We start from the raw sequence: 25,894 nt of genomic DNA on the forward strand, positions 1-25,894 counted from the left end.
TCCTCAATGTTCCCAGGAACAGTGAAAACAGATAAACAAAAACAATACATTTCTGAAACATTTTTAATCAGAGAAATTGATATTCAGGTGTTTCAAGAGACTATTTCATAAATTCAAATTCCATGTTAAACCCTCAAATATGAATGTTTATGAGCAGGTTAGGGCTCATGGTAATGGACAAGACCTTACCTCTCTCTATATACCCATGCTCAGATAGTGGGGGAATATATAACTCTACCACGTTATCAACATTTGTCACAAAGGTTCCGAACATATCTTGCATGTCAGAGAGAGAGAGCTCTTCCAAAACAAATCAGCATAAATATTGATGTCAATAAATCAATTAACAAAAAAGGCAATGAATACCTATACATAAGTGATTGCATAATGAGAGAATTGCTACAAGCCTGTAAAGTGTGGGTGATGTCCTCCTACAATGCTATGTTGCCAGGGAGTGGTGACATAATGGCTGCCAGCAACCACATGTTACAACCTCAGATCACAGCTCAAACAGAACACAGATATAGGTGTTATACATGTAGATCACAGGTACAGCACAGGTGTAGTATATCAATAATACAGGTACAGTACTGGTGTTATACATGTAGATCACAGGCAGTCCCAGTACAGTACATGTAGATTACAGGTACAGGTGTGATGTATGAAGATCACAGGTGCAGTTCAGGTGTTTTACATGTACATCACTGGTACAATACAGGTACATGTAAACATGTGCGTAGCAAGCCAGTTTTTGTTGGTAAAAGTCAGGTTACAAAGATTTATTATTTAAATAGTATGAAGGGCTTGCCCAACTTATTTAGCAAGGATCATGAGTGGGGCAGTGCTTTTTTTGTATAATGGTAGTCATTCTCCTGGTACAGTACAGGCATTATACATGCAGATCACAGGTACATTATAGGTGTTATAAATGTAGATCGCAGGTACAGCACAGGTGGTACATATAGCATCTGGGATAGATATTAACCAGGATGTGGAAATGCATGGGAGCACACCATCCTTCTACCATCTCTTAAGATTACTATCCAATGGCTGAAAATAACATCTACCCCTAATTCATAATATTCCCAGTATTCACAACACTGATATATCTCTCAAGTTAACCATACCCAGTCACTATTTTCAGCTGTCATTTCTATAAATTTCATTCAAAAACATTTGTCTATGGACCAAGCCAGAGAAAATTAACAAAACAACTACAAGGCAGTTTGAGCTGATATAGAGGTGAACCCCTACTCCATTCATTGACAGCAGATATTGTGATTGAAGCTGTAAGCCTTATGAAGTCAATAAGGGAGGCTATATACACAGGTGTTATTTACACAAACATTGTTGAGCTACATAGTCAGTTAGTCACACATTCTGGGATGTATACCAACCTACATATGAACATTGATCCCACTGTTTCAATGAAAGAAAAAACTGAATCGTAGGTATTTATTAGTAAAGACACCTGGCATGATATATAAGCAATGATCTCAAATACTCTTAATTTGGGAGGGATTTACAACAGCTCCATTTGTCAGAAACAGTTGAGGGAAATAACAGCTGATAACCCATGTAATAATAACATCAACAAGATATCTAAACTCAACCAATCTCTGTATGATGAAGCCTTTTCTCACTCTCACTTCCCAACTTACCACACGGTGCCCAAGGGAACGAGAATTTCATATTCAAGGATTCAGCAAGTTCAAGAAACTGCCACTTAGATAAACAGATATTCTGCTCGACTTGCTGAGCTTCCTCAGTGTATAATAACATTAAACAAAGTAACAAATGTATGTCCTGAATCTATCACAAAGAAAATATTCCACCTTTGACAAATATTGGATTGTCCAAAAATATGAAATGGCTGTTCCCTCATGCCCAACTATAAGCATGGTACACACTAAGGTAAGCTACAGGCATACTAACATTGCGTGCACACGTACATAGCTTCCTGTGATACATCAATAACACAGGAACAGTAAACACACTCAATACATCAATGATAACACATGTTCATAACACTCTGATTCACACAAAAGGCTTGGTCATGTTTTTCAAAGTTTGATTACCAACTCAAATTTGATGACAAGTATCACTCCAACAGGAAATAATCTTTCAGATTGTACAGAGATGGTGTGTGAGTTTCTTACATGGCAGTACTATGGCAGATGTTTGAGTTGGGTCTGCTTATAGGGTTCAGAAGGGAAATAACTATTACCTATTTCAAAGAAAGAAATTACCTTTCAAACAGAGTTGTGAAAGAGAAAAAGGTTTTCCACTAATATTTGATGTGAGGCTGTATGACCTGCTTGTTTCCATAGTGTAGTGCTTCCACGTGAACCCTGAGCGTATGTCCCAGTGTTTGACAGTGTGGTGACATGAACTGGCCAACGTGAAATCAGTTACCTTTACCTGTTCATTTTAACAAGAATCTGGTCTTATCTAGGACAGGTATCATGTTGGCTACCTAGCTGTAGATTCCATTCACAGACTGGACACCCAACTTTTGAAAGTAATTTTTATGTGTCCCCCATATGAAAAGTAGATAACATGGAATAACTCAGGTGTTTCTCTAACACATACTGAGGAAATTTGATATGAGTGTCACCAAAGTTGTGTATATTTGTTTGTGGGACAGGCTCATCCAGGAACAATTGAGATTTCAAAAGAACAGTAACAGAATATGTACAGGAAAGCTAGGTAAACCAGTTACCTACAAAAATCATTCAATTTATCAAAACAAAAGATTTAAGAAAATAAAAATTCATTTAATAATTGCAAACTTGTTTCTCCCCAAATTGCCACAGACGTTTGGTAGTGAACATAGTTAGATCAGTCCAAGCGTGAAATGTCAACACAAATACAAAGTGTCACCTACACAGCACATCCATGGGTGGGTGGGGGCTTAATCAAAGGGAGGTAACTTCTGCAGACTGACGTCAACCATTTCTTGTTTAGAAAGAGTTGTGGTGAGGTAATTATAACATGCAGTCATTAAATGATGATGTTGCATGACTGAATTATGAATGGCTGTTTGTATGTAAACAAACACAGAAAGCTTTGAGACTGACAGTGACTGATGATGAAAACACTGGTGTAGGACACTTCACATCTAACCACTGAACCAAAGTTGATACAAGGAATAATACAAATCAGTCTTTCACACTGAAGACATTTCATTATGATTCAACATAAATATTACAGAAAATCAATGTTGTTCACAAGATGTTCATTCTCACTGTAAAAATACAATAACATGTCAGTTGTTAAAATCAACAAATAATTTGAGGTTTCTAGAAACAAAACCTTACTTAACAATGACCACTGCTGGATAGTGACACCTCAATCCACATCAAGTTGATATTAAAAGCAGAGGGTATAGCACCAAGTATGTTGGTAAAGTGAAGCTATACATCTACCCAAATATCATATTGTCCTAACTAGTTGGTACATACGAGACAATATACGCCTACGAGGCCAATCTGTGTACAATCTAGTTCAATACTAATTTGAATAGAAAGGATGATTCTAGCTGGGTCCTTGAGGCTGACTCAGATGTTAAGTGAGTTATCTCTCTTCACTCTACTTAACCCACCTGTAATGCTGAGAGATTTCATCCTCAGCTATTGTGATATGTATATCCTTCTTGTACAAAATCAGTGACTGAATTATACAGTAAAAGTGACTGCCATGGTAGATCTTGTCATCAAATAAGCATGTCAACAGTTTACAACTTTTCATCTATATTTGTAGCATCCAATCAATTAACTGTCACACACAACTAGTTTGCAGTCTGACAGACAATCACGAAAACTTTGGTCACATGGCTGTCAGTCTGTGTGGAGGTGGCAAGCTGAGTCAAGGGAGACAACCCACTCTGGAATGCAGATTTAGGGCAGTGGTGTTCTCACTTCAACATAGTTTACAGGGAAAAATCCAGTTCTTCCATCAACAGATCCTTCAAACCAGTTCTCGTCTATCTGTGTCAGCAGAGTAATGACCTGTCCTTCACTGAAGCCAAGCTCTCCTTCATTCTCTGGGACAAAGTCGTACATGGCCTCTGCACACGGCTGGGAACGTGAAGGGCCTACAACACAAATTAATTTTTTTTTTTTTTTTTTCAAGGTTTCACAAAATGATACTCAAGTCATATGGTAGCTGCCAGTAAATAATCTAGTTTGAACCAAGCTATCCAGTTACTGACATCATAAACATCAAGAGTCTGAGACAGCTGATTCTGTTAGTTGCTTCTTACGACAAAAATAGGTTGATGAAGACCAATTCTAGCAGCAATCTTCATGGTACCACTGTCTGACTTCATATCTTTGCAGCAACACACACAGGCAGATCAAACACAGGATCCATTAAAACAAAACGTCATACAGTACACAATAATGTGCCTATGAGATATCATATGACTAACTTGTCGTGCTAATAGCAATATCAGTGTTACTTGACTACAGGCTGTCCCATTACATCTCATTAAACATTGTTATACATGAGGTCAAAGATACAGATGACATAATGATCCAACACCATGAGTTAGTATAGTGAACATGGCTTTGTGATTAGTGAATAGCATAATGTACACAGGGCGGAACTGTTAATGATGAATACTTGATAAATGGTGTCACTGAAAACCTAACAAAATTGTCTGGTTCCATTCATCTGTTGTAAACATTCTGTGATGAAATACAAAATATACAGCCTGTTACAGCTGGCTTGAACAAATTATGGCTGCCATGAATAATGATTATAATTTGAACGATACCACAACTGAAGACAACAGACATCTTGTTGCATGTTATTTTGCAATATTACATACTTGGATATCATATCCCATTATAATGCATGTGGAAATGGTGGAGTTATTGGCAATTGTATTCAATTCCTTATTTCTTGCCAGCATAATTATGCAACAGGATCCAAACAATACCATTTCATTTTCAACACCAAACAACTACGAATAATGATAAGAGTCAACACATAGTTAATATTGTCTTTCTTAACAGCATTTAGAAAGTTGCCTTGATGTTTATACCTTCTTTAGTTTTTCTCCACAATATTTCAGTACTGATGCTGGTACTTCATGAAGTAATCAAAAGCATTCTTACCCAAGGTTTGTGACAAATGTTCCAGCACCTGCACTGAAATATGTTACTAAGTGGTTCTAGCACTGGTACAGAAACATCTCGCACAGACAACAGAGAGATTGACATCGAGAGGTGATGTGCAGGGCATGCAAACAGTACAGGCAGAAAGCTAGCAACAGGAAGAGCAGGCACAGTTTACTCTGATATCATCTGAGACTGACAAACAAGAGCAAGTGGCTGGCAAAAGGTAATGTGCATCATGTGTCTGAGCCTTAATACTCTTATGAGGAAATGACGGGCGTTTACAGTATGACAAATGATCAGAAAATATCATAATCAACTACTGAATCTCAAAGAGATAAATATAATTTCTCACAAAATGGCATGTGCAAAAGCAATTTGATGTCTATTTACAACAAATACTTGTGAACAAAATTACTTTAATCTTGAGAACTGAGTGAGAAAGGTATGCCAAAGTGCAGAGCATGCTCAACTGGACCAAACATTGGAGTGACGACAGAATTCAGGTAGAGGTACTGACATTAATCACCCAGTGACCCTTAGTATTGACCTCATGTATAACACTGCTCAGCTAGGTGTGATGGAATACACTATAAACCAGAGATAAACATAACTATGATCATGAGACAAAAGATCACAAATATACCAACTGGAGGACTTGTAACAGTCTAGACATGCAGGCCTGACAACAATGCACACTTACGTGCTGGAACTAACACTTGAATTTTGCTATACTGGCCACAGATTGAAAACACAATTGGGCGAGAAAAAGAAATTAGAAAGTAATCAAAGAAAGGGGTGGAATCATACATGACAGGTAAGCAAAACACAGGCCTTGTAACAATTTAACTATTCCTATTCTTGAATCGAAAAGAAAGATTAACACATGCATACATGCTGACTTTGTAGTTAGAAATATACTACCGTGATTGCTTACAAACAACTACAGAGAACACATAACACCTAATCTCCTGTAAGACAATGGCTTGTGATCAATTCAGTCAACATCCTCTCTAGTTTTACTAATCAAACAGAGAGTAAATGATAAGTTTGTTTTTTTGTTCTGAGACAGATGAATGAGGAATGAATGTTCACCAGTTGACAAATCCCGTGGACAGGGACACGGCTAGTCTTGTTATGTTATCAGAGTAAAGCAAGCAAAAATACAGTTACTGTTGCTGAGTTTGTTTAGGCAAGGAAGGAATGTATCAACTTACACTCTATCACATGGAATCCTCTGCGTTTTTCTACAGGTAGAGTTACAATGGGATGTTTATTATGAACATTTATTAACAAAACAAGGCTTTTCATATTCAAGAGTTGTGTAGAGCTTATCATGAACATATTTCATAATATCTCTTCTGGTTGACACAAATGGTTGCTGACTATGAAACAGTCACAGTTACAACTGTGGTCCAGAAATTCTGCCTTCATCACAACCATTATTGCAAACAAGATGAACAAATGGGTCAAACTGATGATTAGTTAACTTGGAAATGTGTTCATCATAACACTTTCACTGTACTGCAAATGGTACGTCACTTTCTCTGCATCCTAAACCACCTGCTTCCTTCATATCTTTAATTGACAATATCACTTACTACACTGATTGGGCAGGCTGCACACATCATGACCTTGGAGGATGTGGGCATATAACCATTGAATTCACTGCTTTAACATTTTTGCAGTATTTCATATATTTCAAAGGAAGAGAAGAATAAAAAAACAAACAAACCACATTACCGAATGGGTTCAAAGGACTTGATTTAGGTTACAGGTATGCTTGGGTATGGTGACAACAAATAGTGCTGCCAGATAACACTGGTTCTGCGTATGCTGCCACAGCCAAGGGTTGTCATATTCACAACTCTACAGCCCATCAACTATAGCAGACAGACTGAACTGTTTTACTGAAGATGTTACACAAAAGGATTTATTGATATGCCAGTGTTTCATTGAACAGCATTAAGGAATATCAATCAATCATCAGATTATGCAAGGGCCTTTTGGTGTGTGAAGATTCTAAATGTAGGTCAAAAGAAGCTCATGCAAATCTTGACAGAGATACATGCATGTATCTGTATTACCTGTAACAGTGGCAACAGCACTGTTGGTGTGCTAACTATGACATGAAAACAGCATCATTGGTGTGCTAACTATGACATGAAAACAGCACCATTGGTGTGCTAACTATGACATGAAAACAGCACCATTGGTGTGCTAACTATGACATGAAAACAACACATGCATCAGTGGGACATGGATACTACTGACTAAACTCACCTTCAAACTCATCAAAGGCATCGAAGCCTTCATAACCTGGTTAGCATGGACAGAGATGAACAGTTGAGTAGGGTGCAAGGGAGCTGTCACTACAGCTCTATCACATGTGGCCCATTGTAGCTATACTATTACATTGGTTAGCATGGACAGAGATGAACAGTTGAGTAGGGTGCAAGGGAGCTGTCACTACAGCTCTATCACATGTGGCCCATTGTGGCTGTACTGTTACATTGGTTAGCACGGACAAAGATGAGAAGCTGTGTTGAGTGTGAAGATGTGGTCACCACAGGTCTATGACATGTGGCCCATAGTGGCTATCCTGTTATGCTGGTAAGCATGGAGATGAAAACGTGAGTAGTGTGCGAGGGAGTGATCACAGTTGTGACCATTCCACTGTGGGTGTACTTTTACAGAGGATGGCATGGAGTTAAATTGGTACAAACTTGTTAGTAAACTGTTACATTGGCATTTTGTGCCAGGAGTCAGTATGTATGGTCTTATGCCCCTAGATCAACTTCCAGTAACGCGTCTCTAATCTTGAAGTATATTCTCCATGATACATCATATATAAATCTTATTGAGGAAAATGAATTTCATGATGATAAACTGTGACCCTACCTGTTTGGTTGAAATTTGAAGAGAAGTTGTAGCTCCCTGAGTTGCCGTCATAGTTATCATTCTTGGTTGTGTCAAACATGGAGGAGGAAGGCGACTCGCTTCTCCTAAAGGAGGACACTCGCTTTGGTATGTGCTCTCCCCGGGGCTTGCTGGCAGCTTCACTCCGTCTGTACAATATCATATCACATGTCAACACGGGTAGGAGGAAGACATTATGCAACAAAGAATGCAGAATCCACGAAAGGACCATATAATTGTGCAACAAATGGAATGCTAAACAATGTGACCAAAGGGAGGTAACACTCCAGTGAGGAGTTTCCAACCCTGTGATGATGCAAGCAGGTCCTGTCTGTTATCTCAGATTTATCCAAACCTCAGATGTCATGGTGTCCCACATATAGTGAATGTAGCTCATGATACAGTAAAAATGAAAGAAAGAATGTGCACAGTAGTGTTATCCTTAATTTGACCAGTAGCTTGACCAATGCACATGCAACATGCATTCTTCATGTGACTTAAAGATTCACATATAATTATTCAGCCATAGCCCTAAGATCATAACTTCTAAACTTCATCAATGACTTGTTCTCGTGTACTTAAAGATCATTTGTGGAATGGCCCTTGTATTTATCCAGACTAAGTCACAAGATATCACAGAGCATCAGTATTTGCTGCAGTACTGGCAATGGACAGTTCTGATTGGAGACCCTCTACTCACTTGTCCTTGATGACCTCCAGCAGAGACTGTAGTGACTCCATGGCCTGATTATGGTAGTCTAACTGCGCTTCCACAAATGTCTCCATCTGGGCAATCTGTTCCACCTGTAACAGTGAGTCCATCAATCAGATTTGTTTGTATATGAACCGTTTTGGTAACATCTCACTGTCAGTAGGACACAGGACAAAACCAAAGTTAAGCAAGTTGTGGACCTTCACAGCTCTCTTGAGTGAGTCAGTAAAACATTGATGCCACATTGGCAACATTTCAGCCATAAAGTGTCAAGAAAAATTTGGATGATCTTTTAGAGACATCTGTCACAAAGGACAGTAAAGCATTAGCAAATTATCACAATCTCAGTCTTAAAGATATAATCATTTCAAGTTACAAAAGATGTTACTTGCAGCTTTGCTAAAACTCATGGTTTCGCACAAAGAACCAAAATAACAGGCTGTGTGATAACCCTGTTGTAAAAAGAGTTCCCCTACCTTTTTCATCTTTTCACTTTTGTTCAGCTTGCATATACAACTACAAGGATTCTGTATCATGCTTTCATTCCCCTGATGATGGGGCAGCCATATACAACATTCCCTTTAATAAACAAGCTGATCTTCCATATGTACATTACTTCTAAGTGCCACTTACAGACATACAATGTCATCATACTGTAAAAGTTGGTGTTTTAATCACCAAGGTCTCATGACTTCTAATCCTGGGTCACATGCAAGAAGTAGTGACCCCTGCTGTCTGAGGTTTCAAGCTGCATACAGCTGCACACATCAATATCACCAGTTAACAATGACCTGTCAATAATCAGGGCCAGACAAGGAAATCAAGTGATCAATATTATGTGCACAGTATCCAGCTGTCGGGATACGATGATACAGTGTCAAGCATGCCATCATGCGTGTCCACCTGATCAGTCAGCTTACCTCTCAGCAACAGCTAGCATGGGTTTCTGAGCAGCAACTGTAGTCCACACTCTGCATAAGGTTAAATTAAACTGAACTGTGATACTACAAACACACTGTAATGGAGCTAGGCCTAGTCTACATCACTGAGAAAATGTCACTACATGTTCAATAACACACTACATGCCAGACAACAAACCTCATTTTCCAACACATTGTACATAGAGGTTTCTGCAATGGCTTTTGACTCTTCAAACTTGTCTTCAGCAAAGCGCAGCTCTTCATCTGTTATGTTGGAACCTAGGAAAGGACAAACATAATAACTTTTTTTCCCAAAATAAAGTCAACTGGTGTGTGGTCTGCAAAATTAATATAAAACAAACATAAATCAAGGAAATCATGGAAACACTTAAAAAATCTCACATAAGATAATAATATTAATACATACTTAACAACTGCTCGCCTTTCCTTGAGGACCATACCTGTATGGGCATTTTCATTATTGCTATTTATTGAACTAATACTGAAAACAAAAATACCATGTACATATGTGTGTAAGGTTCCACGTTTCACTACGGAAACATGTGTTTTGGCACACTATCAGTAGCAACAGAACACCACCACCATACAACTACACTCACTAGCCAACACAGAAAGCACTGAATGTTGGAGGCACAAGCTGATAATGACTGGGTGATGGACTTACTTAACCTTTTATCTCGAGTTTGCTTCCTGGTTTTTCATAGGTTTGATTACATAGACACTGCTGAACAAAAATGCAGGCTACAGATATATAAGTTTGGGCACAATTACATTGCCTCCTGGATTGATTGCATCTAGATTCTTGATGAGGTTTAGTATAATATGAGATTTAATACATTTGCATTGTCATATTCTGTCAAAAGCTGAAAGTTACTGCACTGAAGCTGGTGTTCCTGTAACAATATTCAAGTCATGATTTGGATACCTACAGAGTTCAGATGCTTTTCTTAAAACATATTACAGATTGTAAATCAAACTTAATCCTCATATACAGTAAACACAGTTAACTGTACTTTATTCTCCCATTAATGAGGTCAGGTTAATACTAGTTGATTACCCTCCATGGAGTATTATAACTATTAAATCAGCCTGTAAGGAACTAGCTGCTGATAGTAAGAACTACAGGAATCCAGAACATAATGACCCAATCAGCAGACAACATAATATAATTGTAATAACTGGATCCTCAATGAGCAGACGACATAATTTAATTGTGATAACTGGATCTCTAATCAAGTTGGATCGGGTACTAGAAACGTGGTATTATTTATGCCTGATCAGCATTTTTATGCATTATGGAACTTCTGGAAGATATGGTCTAGCTTTGGAATAAGTTAGTTGATATATTTGAGCTGCTGACTGCTGATTACATGAAGCAGCATGATTATATGACAGTATATACCATAGGCAGACCATCTTGTAACGGTTGATATGAACACGAGATCTCTGGATGAAGTCAACAATCAACACATGTACAATAAACAGGAACAATAGACCCACACCTCAGGTACCCTATCTGTCATATACAACACAGGAACACCAGACCCACACGAGGTACCCTATCCATAACATATAACACAGGAGTACTAGACTCACACCTGCGGTACCCTACCTGTCATATACAACAAAGCAGCACAAAACCCACACATGAGGTACCCTATCTACCATAAACAACACCGGAGCACTAAACTCACACCTAAGGTACCCCATCTGTCATACACAACACAGGAACACTAGACTCACACATAAGGTATCCTATCTGTCTTATACAACACAGGAACACAAGACCCACATCTGAGGTACCCTACCTGTCATATATAGCACAAGTGTACAAGACCCACATCTGAGGTACCCTACCTGTTATATACAACACACAAACATTACACCCGCACCTGAGGTGTCCTACCTGTCATGCACAACACAAAGAGCATCAGACCCAAACCTGAGCTACCCTGTTGTACAAATGGTTATCGTACTGTTGTCTGCTAAGCTGTCTATGCATATGTGTTAACTGGATGCATGTTTTGAGTGACAAGAGCGAGAGTTGGACATGATGTCCCTGAGCATATTATTGCGCTCGCAACAGGACTTGTGAGTTCCAATGACTTATCAGACGATGACTATGCTTTGACACATGGAATAAAGGTGTAAACCAAACCTCTGCCTTCTTTTCATATTACAAGAGCCTGTTCATATACCCTAATACCCTACCTGTCATATACAGAACATGAGCAATAGACCCACACCTGAGGTACCATTACAGTCATATACAACACACGAGCACGAGCACGAGACCCACACCTGAGGTATCCTACATGTCATAAACAACACAAGAGCATGAGACCCACACCTGAGATACCCTACCTGTCACATACAACACAGGAGCACTTGACCCATACCTGTAGCAACTTGCACACACATAATAATTTTATCAAACTTTTTATTAAAATTAACATTAAACAATTTGAACGGCAACTGTTCTGATTATTTTTCTGAACTCCAATCATTCCAGATTTCACAAAAGATAAATTATTGTTTGTGAGGCATTGTTTGTTTCTTGAGAATCAAATCCTTTTGGTAGAATAAAATTACCCCCCCCCCCAGTCTTCCCCAATGCTTCGTAGCATCTTATTACCACAGACATTCCACACTGAAATGTCAAGCATCTTTCCATCCTATAATTAAAGTTGACTCTGAAATTTCCACACATCACACGTGCACAGCTTAGGAATCTCATTACTAAATAACCCCTCACCTCAATACATAACTAAACACCATCAACCAGAACATGCAATGTCTTACTACATTACGACCACATGCTGGGTGAATGGATGAATGGATGAATGAATGAATGAATGAATGAATGAATATACTACCTCCAGCTGTCGGGGAGCATGCAAAGAAATAAGTAAAATTAAAATGGAAATCATGTTTATCTTTCTACCTGTGTTTTAACAAAACAGGGAACTAACACAGTTGAGCTGTGCCTACTATCAAACACAATTTCTAGGCCATCATTTTGACACCTATCAAACACAATTTACTCATTCTCAGTTTTCCACGGGATAAAAATGGACGCCATTTCATATGTGTTTAATTCAGGAAGTAGTTTGAAACCAAAATATCTGTAGCAGAAATGTCCCACAAGACTAACCTCTCCTACCCTCAAATAGGTAGTGTGAGCATATCCTATTCATTACAATGCTACAGATTGCTTCACTTATGCCTGCAACCTTGAATGCAAACTGTGAGACCATAACCACTGTTACCAGATGGGTCATGCAAATTAAAACTGAACAAACTGTGTTTCAACCAGTTCAATAGTACCATAGTCTTTCTGAGAAAATCCAACTGCCCATGGACCAAGTATAAATACAGTTGAACCAAACCATGCATCCATACAAAGTCAACCTATTTCGTGGCCACACAGGATATGAGCTACCACATGAGTGGTCAGATATAAAGTTTATTACATTCAGTAAAAGGTTAATGTGGGAAATTATTCATGCACCATCACTACACCATTGTTTGTAGAAAACATAGCCAAGGCTCTGTAACTCATTGGGTATAATTGGTCCTGCTGTTTTCAGTCTTAACACCGACATACAACAAAAGTCATATCTGTCTGAATTAAGCCTGTGAAATAAGGAGGTATAAGTCAAACTGAATCCAGTCATGGGCAGTATGTTTATATACATACCATGTAGCCATAAAGGAAGTTCAAGTTGGGTGAAAAACTAATTTATAATACATTATGTAGTTCTACTCCATTTTGGATAAGCTGCCAGTGAGGAATTTTCCCCATGAGTTGCTACATGCACGCAGACAAACATAACTTCTTAGTTCTGTCAAGTATGTTTAAACATGGTCAACCTGGAAGAGAACAGTCAGGTATTAAAACTGGCTTGCCTCATTATTCCAGGAGCACCACTGTTATCAGTACTCACAAGGATAGTTGCTCTTCAGCAACAAATAGTATGTGTGCGGGTTTTTCTGGACATATGTATCTCTCCAAACAATGAGTTAATTCATTTTTTTTTCAGACATGAACTACTATGAAGAGGAAGCTATTCGCAGAAATCTGACAGTTTTGAGAAGTTGCACATATCTGACAGATAACCAGTTTAACTCACAGCCAACAGACCAGACAAACAAGCCTTTTTGGCATAAGCTCATTAAGACTTCGTCCAGATGAGCTAAAAATGTACCAAAATGTTCTCTCCATACAGTCCTTTTGGATTCTTGTCCCACTGTCAAACTTTGACACTAACTTTTCACAAACCAACATAATATATTTATGAAAATAAAGAAGAAAAAAGTAACAGTTTTAAGTATTTGCAAATGTACAGAAAAAGTGTCAAAATATGAATTTCACAAACATGGTAAAATAGTTGCCAGGCATGAAAGGAATATAAGAAAACATATGAAAATAGAAAATACCTGTCCAAAACAAAACACTAAGTCCTATCTGTCCCAAAACATGGCGGACACTAGGTGTGGAGGAACATGGAGTTTCAAGTGTGCGGTAATACAACCCTATACCAGACCACAATGCATCATTATCATTCAGGAAGTGAGAGGTCATTACCATGGTCGCGGGAGCTTCCTTTGCTGTCACTTCCTGTGTAAGTAAACCATATGCCATTAAGCAGTTTACTTCGACTGTCGTATACACTGGATTCATGGAGAACTAGTATTAAACAGTGTTCCATAATGGTCACTGGGTAATGTAACAATGGTAAATGAGCAAGAAAGGAAAATGTTCTGATGTGAAAACTCATGTAAAAGTGAGGACAGACTGAGTTCAGAACTGCCAGTATCATGCATGCAGTTCAGTAAACAGAAGCAATCCATGCAAGCTTATACATCAGCACTTAGGACACACTTCCTTTGGAAGCTATAACTGCTGACACCAATTATATCCAGCTAGTCCTGACAGTTGCAGACCTAGGACTGGTCTGATACCAGTATGTGAAACAGTGAATTGGGTCCTAGCACCATTTTCAACAAAATTCCACATCCCTCATCACCTACGTCTACTCTAAATCATCTCAGAGAACACATCCACTAAAGGTGTGTGATCACATCAAAGTACTGGTACTGTATTATCACTTCCTTTCCTAAGTCCTTCAGTGGTGGTCAACTTATCTATCTCCCTTTGCCCTGTACAACCAATATGCATTTATGGTGTAACAAGAAGTAGATACAGACGTGAGGCTCATTATGGAATAGATTGATTTCCAACTTCAGCACTGTGATACAGAGTGAGTGAGTGAGTGAGTTTAGTTTTATGCCACACTCAGCAATATTCCAGCCATATGGCAGCGGTCTGTAAAGAATCAAGTATGGACCAGACAATCCAGTGATCCACATCATGAGCATCGATCTGCGCTATATGGCAAGCATGGGTTGCTGAAGGCCTATTCTATCCCGGGACCTTCACTGGTACTGTAATACAGAGAATATCTTACATTATATATCATCCTGATGTAAAACCCATGTGAACAACAATGAAACTGTAAAACCAGAGCATGGAAATTCTCTTGTATTTCCTGGCAGTGTAAAAATAGCAGGGTCATCACCATGATCACAGACCCCTAAAGATGATGGCGATCCCCTACAACATCCCATCTTCATTGTCGCAGGTTTAAAAAAGAAATTATTCAGAATTATGATTCACCTGCAGAAAGGGAGAGGACATGAACTTATAAAATAAAAGTGCTGTATCAAGACATAGCATCTATATCATCTGGACAGATATCCTGCCTTCACTGTATTGTTACACCTCTACATTACATTTGGAGATTTAACAAAATTCTGGACTGTTCACCCAAATTTCTCCATAAAAATCATTGATGATAGTGACTACACTAATACCTTAAGCCATGGAAACATCTGAACCCAAGTTACAATACTATATGGCCCAACAGCCACTGTCAGTTTGATACGATAAAAGTAGCACATAATGATAAATCCTTGTTGAAGTACTAGGGTTGCACATGACAAAACCTGTATCACAATACCAGTACATTAGGATAACATGTGAAAGTAAGCGCTTCCAGATTTAAGATTTATGAGAACTGTAGTATGAGAATCACCATGAAATGGAATTGTTGACCATATGAAGGCCTGTTTATGACTTACCCAGGTTGAGTTGAAGTATCCACCAAGAGAAGCAGATTTGTCAAAATGCTAAATACAAGTGTTTGAACCATTCACCATTACAAGAACCAGAAATTGTTAAGAGTAAAACATTTTTACTCAAACAAGAGTTGGTGCATATTAATTGAAATATATCAATTGTGCAATGGATACAATCATGCAAAACAAACAATTTTGAGGAATATGTATCCTCAAGTAGCATGGTTTCCATGGTAATCCCAACTGTACTAATGTTTAATGCCAAGGTGAGCTAACCAACACCTGTTGATTCAAGCTGACTGCAAGGAATGTCATATGGGAGGCATTACATGCCACTGCCTAATGTTCCTCTGTGGAAGACAAGCGGTCCCACTTGTCCCACCTGTTCAGATCATGCACTGTGTTACTGTCTAGAGCAGTTAGTTGCTACATCCTACAATAGGAAGCACAGAGAAAACCATTAATGGATAGCAAACTGTCTACTGGTTAAGTTGTTTTAACACAATCACCTGTTAAATGTTAGTAACACTTGGAATTCTCTTTACTGTTTTATGTCTCAACAAAGTATTAAGGCTCCATGGAAGGGAAAAATGGATGATAGACTTCTTTTCTTCCATTACATTGTACAGGTGAAAAAGCTTCAATTTGCAGTTTTGTGAGTCTGATAACAGTTAAAATTTGTATAAAATTTAATGGAAGAATGTAATGAGTGGGGATCTTTTCACAGTTTGACCGTAAGAAACTGTAAGAGAAATTCCATCAGCACTAGAAGTTGAAGCAGCAGAGCAGTCAGTGTTGTGAGCTGAGAAGTAAAAATACTTAGCTGTGAAACCATGTGTTTGACAGCAACTGTCAGTCTTACCTCCTGTAGGGTAGGAACATGTGTCATTAGGGATGTAGCATGAGCGGCAAATTGGGGAAGGAGAAAATGTGTCATTAGGGAAGTAGGAGGAGGTCATGGTTTTGAAGAAGATGAGGGAAACGAGTAATGAGATAACATATTTGGATTCACTGTATATTCCAGTTATGTCACAGCATGCCAGCTTTTCGCGGTAGGGCAGGTCAAGAGATCACAGATTAGACACATGCCACGCTGGTGAAACCCATAAGCATAGGCATGGTACTGACAAAAGATAAAACACATAGTTGGGGTAAATCAGGATTAGGATCCCACAAGTTCCTGGCATGTCATGGAATGCAAACTCCAGTGTTAATTGCGCCACATTAGACAGCTCCATGCCACCAGCTAGACATAACACACCAGGACCTGAAAACATGTCTTTGTTAAGCAGTTTGAGATGACCAGTTGTTGTACCGACTCAAGGTTTTAATCAGTGTCATCAAGGAGGAAACTGGATGAAGGCTGTAAAGTGTCATCAGAAAAGAAACATGAAGGTGGAGGTTGTAAAGTGTCATCAGGGAGTGAGTGAGTGAGTTATTTGTATGCCACACTCAGCAATATTCCAGCTATATGGCGTCGGTCTGTAAATAACCGGGTCTGGACCAGACAATCCAGTGATCAACAACATGAGCATCGATCTGCACAATTGGGAACCGATGACATGTGTCAACCAAGTCAGCGAGCCTGACCACCCAATCCCGTTAGTCGCCTCTTACAAGCATAGTCACCTTTTATGGCAAGCATGGGTTGCTGAAGCCCTGTTCTACCCGGGACCTGCACTTGTCTGTCATCAGGGAGGAAACAGGAGGGAGGAGGGTGGAGGTTGTAAAGTGTCATCAGGGAGGAAACAGGAGGGTGGAGGTTGTAAAGTGTCATCAGGGAGGAAACAGGAGGGTGGAGGTTGTAAAGTGTCATCAGGGAGCAAACAGGAGGGTGGAGGTTGCAAAATGTCACCAGGGAGGAAACAGGAGGGTGAAGGTTGTAGTGTCATCACGAAGGAAACAGGGGGGTGGAGGCTGTAAAGTGTCATCAGGGAGGAAACAGGAGAGTGGAGGTTGTAAAATGTCATAAGGGGCAAAACAGGAGGGTGAAGGTGGTAAAATGTCATCAAGAAGAAAACAGGAGCGTGAAGGTTTTAAAGTGTCATTGGGGGGAAAACAGGAGGGTGAAGGTTGTAAAATGTTATCAAGAAGGAAACATGAGGGTGAAGGTTGTAAAGTGTCATCAGGGAACAAACATGACCCACTAAATAACTTCTCATGGAATAATACATTTCTCAGACAATAAAATGTAAACTTGGTTCTCAGGCAGTGCAGCATAATAATAAAATCTTAACAGTTTCAATTTTATTTACTTTTGATATCTAAAGCATCTGCTTATTTTACTGTTTGCAAACATTCTGTAGTTATTCTAATCTCTCTCTCTCTATGTGTGTGTGTGTGTGTGTGTGTGCCCTTCTCAGTGAAGTACACATTCAGTACCCCTCTGAGAAAAGTGAATTTGCCATGTTCACCCTGTAATATGCTGAGGTGTAATACCAAACAAAACATGTGTTACAAGTGATCACTATCCTGACATTGTGTATTCATGGAAATGACGAGGGCTATGCATGACACATGTCTCCATCATTATGTCTGAAATGAAGAGAACTGCCCAGTGGGTGTGGTGGAAATACTATCTATCTTTGTGTCCATATCCTATCCCATATCATTATAGAAATAAAAATTTGTGATGAGTACGAAACAAAAGAAGGTATTGCTCCAAACTTTGGCTCTTAAAAAAAAATAAATGATAAAGTGGAATTTTGAAATAATACAAGGAAACATTTAACATTTCTTAGGGAAGAAATTCATTCCACCAAACCAATGAATTCAATGTACAGAAAGAGCGAATGTAAGGAATACATCAAATATGAGAAAATCATAATAGACTGCATTATATGATGACACTATGATCAGGAAATCCATTGGGTGAGATACGCATAAACAGCATATTTGTATGGTATGAGAAAAATCACATTTTTCAAAGTTTTGTATTAGATTTTCAAAAGAGAGGTTTCCAAACATGTAAAATAGATTAATGCCCAGTCACTAACACAAAACTTGCCAACAACACAGCAGACCATATTACATTTACAATTAGTTCCTGTTGAAGACAAGCTATCATCAGTAGAGATCTGATGCAGGAGGTAGATGCATGTAAGCATAGTGCATCACTGAATCAGCCGGTGTGCAAGTGAGGTGCCAGCTACACCATCTTCCACATATCTACATCACATACACACCTTTTTCTTTCTTTCTGCGTTTACAGTCAAAGTCCAAACGTCTCCCAGACAACTTCTTCCGATGGTGCTGTAAGTAAAAGAACTAAAATATCAGTCAAAAGAGAAAATGACATAAGATGCATAGAAAAGACATTTGTTTTTTGGACAAGGAAAAGTATTTGTACAGTTGTAAAAATTCAGCAAAGAAATGCACAATCAATAACTAATGTTTGATGTAATCCTTGATGACACTTCAAAGGGAGACAAATATACCAACAATGAAGTACTGTGGTTACCTCCCTTATATCATGAGCCCCCTGTATAAAAACAAATGTTATGCCAAAGAACATTGAATATCATTTCATTGTTTATGTAAAAAATCAATTCAATAATAATTGAGACATTTGAAAGTTAAACCAATAAAATATGCTTTTATTAATATGCATCCTACAACCAATAACCTGAAACTCTTTCATGCTAAAAGAAAATCAAAACAATAGTCATCAAAAGATGACATATTCCCTCGGGCCCCCACATATTTTAAAGAACAAATAATCTGACAGTTTTTAAAGACTAATTCCAAATTGTTTCCATGGAAACCGGGAAAATAATAAAAATTAAAAATGCCATAAATCTGCAAATAGGAAAAAGCACCACTTCGGGACCTGACTGACATATCTGTAAAGCTTTGCTGAAAGATATTCATAAGTTTTTGAGTTATGCTCCAGAGACATAAAGAATCCCTCCATTAAAAGACTAAATCTGAATTGTTTCCATGGAAACCAAACAAAAATAAAAGACAAAAATCTGTACATAGCAAAAGACACCACTTTAGCATATGTCTTATATATCTACAAAGTTCTGTTGAAAGATATTGAATGGTTTTCGAGCTGTGCTCAAGGTCCCTCCTTCCTTTGAGACTATGCGCAAACTGTTTCCATGGAAACCAAGAAAAATAAAAATTACCAAAATCTGCATATAGCAAAAGGTGCCACTTCTGGTCCTGTTTGATATATGCAGCAATTTCGGTTGAAAAATACTGAAAGATTTTTTAGTTATGAAAACAAAATGATTATAGACGTACATAAAGAGGAGGCATTGACAATTTACCCCCACATTCCATACCAGGGAGACAAAAATGATAAATCAAGTTTGATGGAGTTGATGATTAAACATGTTTTGAAAACATTATTTTACATAGTGGATTTGTGTAAACATGTGCTTGACTGTCACTAACATTGACTTCCTTGAGGTCCTTAGACTGCAGCAGTGCCAGGGGTTCGAGGAAGTTCTGTTTGACATTGTCCTCTAAGTTGTACTTGATTTCTGCAAGGTGCTTGTATGTCTCCCCAGCTTCCTGAAGGCATGATCCTGCAACAGAAGCAGTCAGTCCATTACAGAGTAATATGGGCTTTCAACGTAATACTGATATATTTTATAGTGTCTCAGTGTTCAAGAATAGTGTCTGACCCTCTGACAAATCTGGCAGATTTATCAGTGGTCAGTTAAAAATCACCTAGCTGCCAGACCGAGAGTCTTACTGAATATTTCGCAATGTTTTTTTGTGAAGTTGATATCTGCAGCATGCGACACTTGTTTGCTCTTTAGAAATCATATGTTTGTTATCATATAATGTTAATAATTTCAATGCCAATTATAAGAAATGTCAAATCTGAAGTGTTTGTTTAACTTTATTCTGTGGGTCCTGTGAAATTTCAGTGGGTGAGACAGACATCTAAAACTTACAGGACCCAAAGTCCTTTTACTTTGAAACACCATTGTGAACACTGGTGTCTCGGTTTTTACTCCAAATTGACACTTTGTAAGCAGATTTGGTGAAACATTTGGTATAAGTGTGGATCAAGGATCATAATCAATTTGATTTAAGGATACAAACCCAAAACTGTTAGGTACACATATACACATGAGCATTAATTAAGCACCACCAAAAATAATTGTCAACTGTAACAGAAAGGGATCAAACCAGAGAAGTCAACCTGTGATACTAAATACACATGCAGTTTGCATGCTTTTCATGTTAAAGTTCTCTCATGGTACAAGCGACTGAGGGGTATAAAAAAGTGAATTGAAGTATTCTCATTGCTTTCTTATCGACACATCAATAAGTGAACAGTGCTGAAATTGAACTTTTCTGGACATGCTGAGGCATAGACTTTCTGAAAATACCAGATGACAGATTATTGGTATGTCAAGGATCGCCCACGATCAGGAAGGCCGAGAAAGACCACTCCCTGTGATGACCATGCCCTAGTTTGCCTAGTTAGACGCAGACCCATGACCAATGCCAAAGATCTCCTAGAACAATGGAGCATGGGTGTTTGTCTCTCAACCATCACCATCTGAAGAAGAAGAGTCAGATCCTCTGTGCACATCGTCTAATCAAACGGCTACACGTTTGGCATGGTGTAATCAATGGCAAAACCACAAGCTAAGGACATGGCGTAGGAGATCCACTGGTCTGATGAGGGCTGTTTTCTTCTTCATCTTACTGATGGCGAGTTTGGAAAAGGAGTCATGAGGCTTATCAACAGCAGATGATCCATGTCCATAAAAGTCGCTCTCAACTTACACGTGAATCTTGCAGAGGCATATAAACAGAATGTCTTATATTAAAGCACATGACAGAGGATGAACAAGCTGACATTGTTCTCTCTATCTCTCTCTTTATTTGCTCTCTTGTCCTACCTGCTGGCCCACCAATCTGTTAGCAATGCTACCCAAAATGTTGACATGACAAACATCTTATTACACAAAGCTGTTTAACATCAACAGATACCTCCACATTCCAAAAGAGTATTTCTGCAAAACAATTACTTTCCCCTTTTCAAATGTAGCAAGGAATTAGAAAACATGTATGCCATGGAGAAAGATGAACTAATCTGACTGAGGAAGAAAAATGTTGACAGCAAGTGTGTAAGTGCTGGCCCTGTTTCATCTTTGTAACAGTGACAAAACATTGGCTGTTTATCTTGGATCCTGCTGTTTGCATTGCACAGCAGATGCCCAACAAAACCAGTCATGTGGACACTACTGTTCACCAAAAATCACAAAATGCAAGAAAACATTTACAATTCCCTTCAAATAACCCGTTATTTCAACTTTAATAGTCATCCATGCAGTGGGTTGAAGTGTCTTTTTCTAATGTCTTCCATATCAAACAATCATGTAGATATTTCACCAAACACAAAACTGTATAAAAGGAGACATGGTAATAACTCACATTTATCAGAAACAAACCCAACCTCAACACTACTTTCAGGCAACATTTATCACACTACTCCCAGCCATCAACACAATGTCATACAACAACCTGCACAAATGTCACATTCTTACAGCATATCCCTAAAATAAAAAAAAATGTTAAAAAAAAGCACTGAAGATCCAGGCTGGCAAGATTTTAAAATGTCTCAGTAGTTGAGGACCTGTTACGTTACGTCTTGTCTCAATTCAGCGATGTTTCAAGACTAAAACTGTATCATCAACAAAAGTAAAAATGCAGTTACCTTTGTTGAGTCATCAACACTGTACTCTGTGTAATTCATGAGGTTGGGACAAGTATATCTATCAGCTTGGCATTAAGCACAAGATGTGGTTTCAATAGTAAGTAATACTGTTGCTATTGTAAGTAATATCATTGCAAAAAGAAGTACTGGGTAATATCAATATGCACAACAGCCTTGACACCTAAACTGCTCCTGTTTCAAGCATGATCGGAAAATGTTCCCACATCAAATTTCCATTTTGGATAGCCATATGGTTTTGATATTACGTTGTAAAATATTATATTTCATGACCAGCTGGTGCAATTCTACACAATCTACAACTACCAAAATGCAATGACACATCATCTCTTGTGAGATCATGTGTCCACAATGATATGGCTAAATGTCCCTGGGATCACTGGCATGCAATGAACATGTGTTACAACAAAGTTCTTCATATATAAAACTGGTTCTCTTGCTTGTATTTACATGGGGTTGTCACCTTGTGTACGGAACGATGTGGGTTTACTTTCTGTCATAAATTTTTTATCAGCCGACTGTTACGTTGGGATTGCCCTTTGCAATAAACTTGATACTTTACAGTTTTAACTAATTCATTAATATTGAATCAACACTGTTGTATTTTGTAAAATATCAATATCAATACTATCACATATGATTGTTTTGGTTCCTGCTTCTTTGTACAGGATTTTGGTTATATCATGGTGGGCTACACCCACCCATGAACACTCTGTGGGTGGTGCTGATATACACCCACCCATGAACACTCTGTGGGTGGTGCTGATATACACCCACCCATGAACACCCTGTGGGTGGTGCTGATATACACCCACCCATGAACACTCTATGGGTGGTGCTGATAAAGGAAGACATATAACCTGGGCAAATCTGGGACTCATTGCACCCAGTGCACATTTCAATGGCAGCCAACAGAGAGTGACCCTCATCAGTCTAGAGAGGAAATCTAAACAGCAATATCGAATTAAGAAATGTTCAGCAAAACTGTGGTAAACTGAACTGAACAGTAACTGACCTCTTAGCACTGATGATCCTCTCTGTGTGTCTTCTGTATTGTTTGCTTTGGATGGACTACTTATGACACATATTCTTACTACCTTTGTCACCAGGACATCTTCAAACACATTCTCTACATGGAAGGAAGTGTATGGGGTAACTTACCACTTATGTTATATATGTCAGTGTATACTATATATTGACCACGTCAAACTTACTGCTTTCCACATAGGATATGCTTGTCACTAAAGATGGTGATACTGTTAACAGAAATGGTACATACAGCTACAGTTACTCAGATTAACAAACAAATGGTTTTCCTCTGACACTGAGCCTAGACAAGACAACTGCTCTGTGTTGAAATTCAGCAACCACTGATCATCATCAATAATCATTAATCTGTGCCACAAAACTGCTGGTTATAACTGCATCATAGACCCCTGACGTCTTCTTGTCATGAGAAAACATTTATAATTGATAAGTATTCACTGATCTAGACTGACCAAACTGTCCATGTATGCTTAGCACGTCTACTTTGTGCTACAGTGACATACACCACTATCACCAGGTCATGCTTCCTTTCAGGCTGGTTTACTGTGAGCACACAATAGGTTATACTAGTGACATTTAGTCTACAATAAGTCAGCATGAACTCACAGCGTGTGCGTCAGAATAAATACTGAAAAAAACCCACTACATATACTGTGCCCCAAGGGATGCCAAATATTACTTACAAAACAGCTACAATTCATTACAGTTATTGGTTATTTCATCCATCATACATGACCATCAACCACTTCATCAATGATCCACTCAAGGCTCCAGTAATCAAAATATCAAAATATGCAGTAAATGACACCATTTCTTTACTTCCTCAACCCTCAATATTGGTCCTGGGATCCCTAAAAGTCAATAACTGAAGTCCTCTGCCCCCCAGGTGGTATCCTGAGAATTTGTGTGAGGTCTAGTTTTCTCTTTGAACAAACTCATTTCACAAAGGGGCCAAGGTACAAAAACTGTTTTAAGATTATCTAAAAGCTCAGATTACTCTGTGAAATGTACCCCACATTATATGTCATATAGGCCTGTATCCAAAGTGCTAAATTGTGGCACTCAGCTAGCCACTAACACAGGAAGATATTGTGTGTTCTACACCCAGCTACTGATGGAAATGGGTCGCACATCTTCTTCTGACCAACAAGAGGGTTTATCACATCCTCTTACTTATCACCCCAAACATGACATCAGCTGGCCTGTGGCTTCATAATGAATAACTTTTTTTTACTGAATGTTGTCAAATTACACTAATTAAAAGTTTTCCTTACCAAATGCATGAGAAGTATCTGGACAAAAAAAACCCTGAAAAACATTCACTAACAATTAAGGCCAAAAAGTAGGGTTTTTTCATATTGCTACATGCTGAACAAGGTTCATGTCACTAACAAGCTAGATGAAGTGATTAATTATAGCCAGGAAACTCTCTCTCACAGCTATGGGAAGTGTAATATTTCAAGTGGTCATGTTGTCACGTTTTCTAATGCATTCATATGAACCAACCATTTCACGTGCATCTACACCTCGCATATCTTGAAACTAAAAGTTGACCCCAGAATAATAATGATTCCTCCATGGGTGCTGTGCAACATAATGACAACATTTCCTGTCCTGTCCTGTCCCACTATCACTACTGCAGCTGTGGTATTTCCTATATCCCGTGTCATCCTCTTTGCTATCACCTAATGCTTTACCACAAGATCCTCTGTTGTAGTTACACCTTAGCTCTCATCTCATCAAGGCTGGCTCGAACAGTCAGGAAAAAGATCCTTTTTCATTGATCACTTTCTATAGGAATGCCCTGATTCCTGTAGGTCATGAAAATAAGCTGCTATAGAAATAATTGTTACAAGGCTGCTGTAACAACAGAACAAGTATGCATACGTGCTGCTCCATAAACTCCACTATATTTAAAAGTAAATACTTATTAGTAGATTGTCAACATTTATAATGAAGGAACTTTGCTGGAGACAAATGTCATGTGGACATTTTATTGATTTTAACAAATCTTCATTGAACATTCTTCTAAACCATCAGCCAAGTGAAAAACATCTTCAGTAGATTTTTGTGCCAAAATATCTAATGATCTGAAAATGAGTTCATTGACTGCTATTTCATTATGTACACACAATAAATGACAACAGTACTAAATCGGACATTGTTCAGCACAACAACGCATGCTCAACCCCTAGCCTGTTACAAGGCAATCAGGAAACAGTTTATTTCAAAACAAAACAAACACAAAAACTAACTGCTTGGTTAGTTAGGCATGCCACGTAATCAGTTAGAAATGATACATTCA

General features: G+C 38.4%; 2 protein-coding genes and 1 long non-coding RNA gene across 6 annotated transcripts in view; 1 reads left to right on the forward strand and 2 right to left on the reverse strand.

Annotated features, from left to right (window-relative positions):
• Positions 1-25,894, forward strand: part of LOC137277413 (uncharacterized) — a 278,114-nt gene that overhangs the window by 159,412 nt on the left and 92,808 nt on the right. The window lies entirely within an intron of this gene.
• The window catches only part of LOC137277402 (endophilin-A3-like), a 49,840-nt gene continuing 23,995 nt past the window's right edge, over positions 50-25,894 (reverse strand). The window contains exons 5-12 of one of the 4 annotated variants that reach the window (XM_067809109.1): positions 20,238-20,371; positions 19,021-19,088; positions 14,284-14,318; positions 9,853-9,953; positions 8,743-8,846; positions 8,025-8,191; positions 6,341-6,370; positions 50-4,096 (exon numbers count right to left, since the gene is read on the reverse strand). In XM_067809109.1, the coding sequence (XP_067665210.1) occupies positions 3,900-4,096; positions 6,341-6,370; positions 8,025-8,191; positions 8,743-8,846; positions 9,853-9,953; positions 14,284-14,318; positions 19,021-19,088; positions 20,238-20,371 (836 nt within the window). In that variant the 3' untranslated portion in view covers positions 50-3,899. The remainder of the gene's footprint in view (positions 4,097-6,340; positions 6,371-8,024; positions 8,192-8,742; positions 8,847-9,852; positions 9,954-14,283; positions 14,319-19,020; positions 19,089-20,237; positions 20,372-25,894) is intronic. The other 3 variants (XM_067809111.1, XM_067809110.1, XM_067809112.1) reach the window with 3 other exon arrangements.
• LOC137277403 (uncharacterized) lies at positions 10,638-12,259 on the reverse strand. Its single transcript, XR_010956615.1, has 2 exons — positions 11,997-12,259; positions 10,638-11,941 (listed from the first exon to the last, which is right to left on the reverse strand). It is a non-coding gene; the product is annotated as an uncharacterized lncRNA (long non-coding RNA).

The sequence above is a fragment of the Haliotis asinina genome, chromosome 3 (genome assembly GCF_037392515.1).
Source record: "Haliotis asinina isolate JCU_RB_2024 chromosome 3, JCU_Hal_asi_v2, whole genome shotgun sequence".
Lineage (NCBI taxonomy): Eukaryota > Metazoa > Mollusca > Gastropoda > Lepetellida > Haliotidae > Haliotis > Haliotis asinina.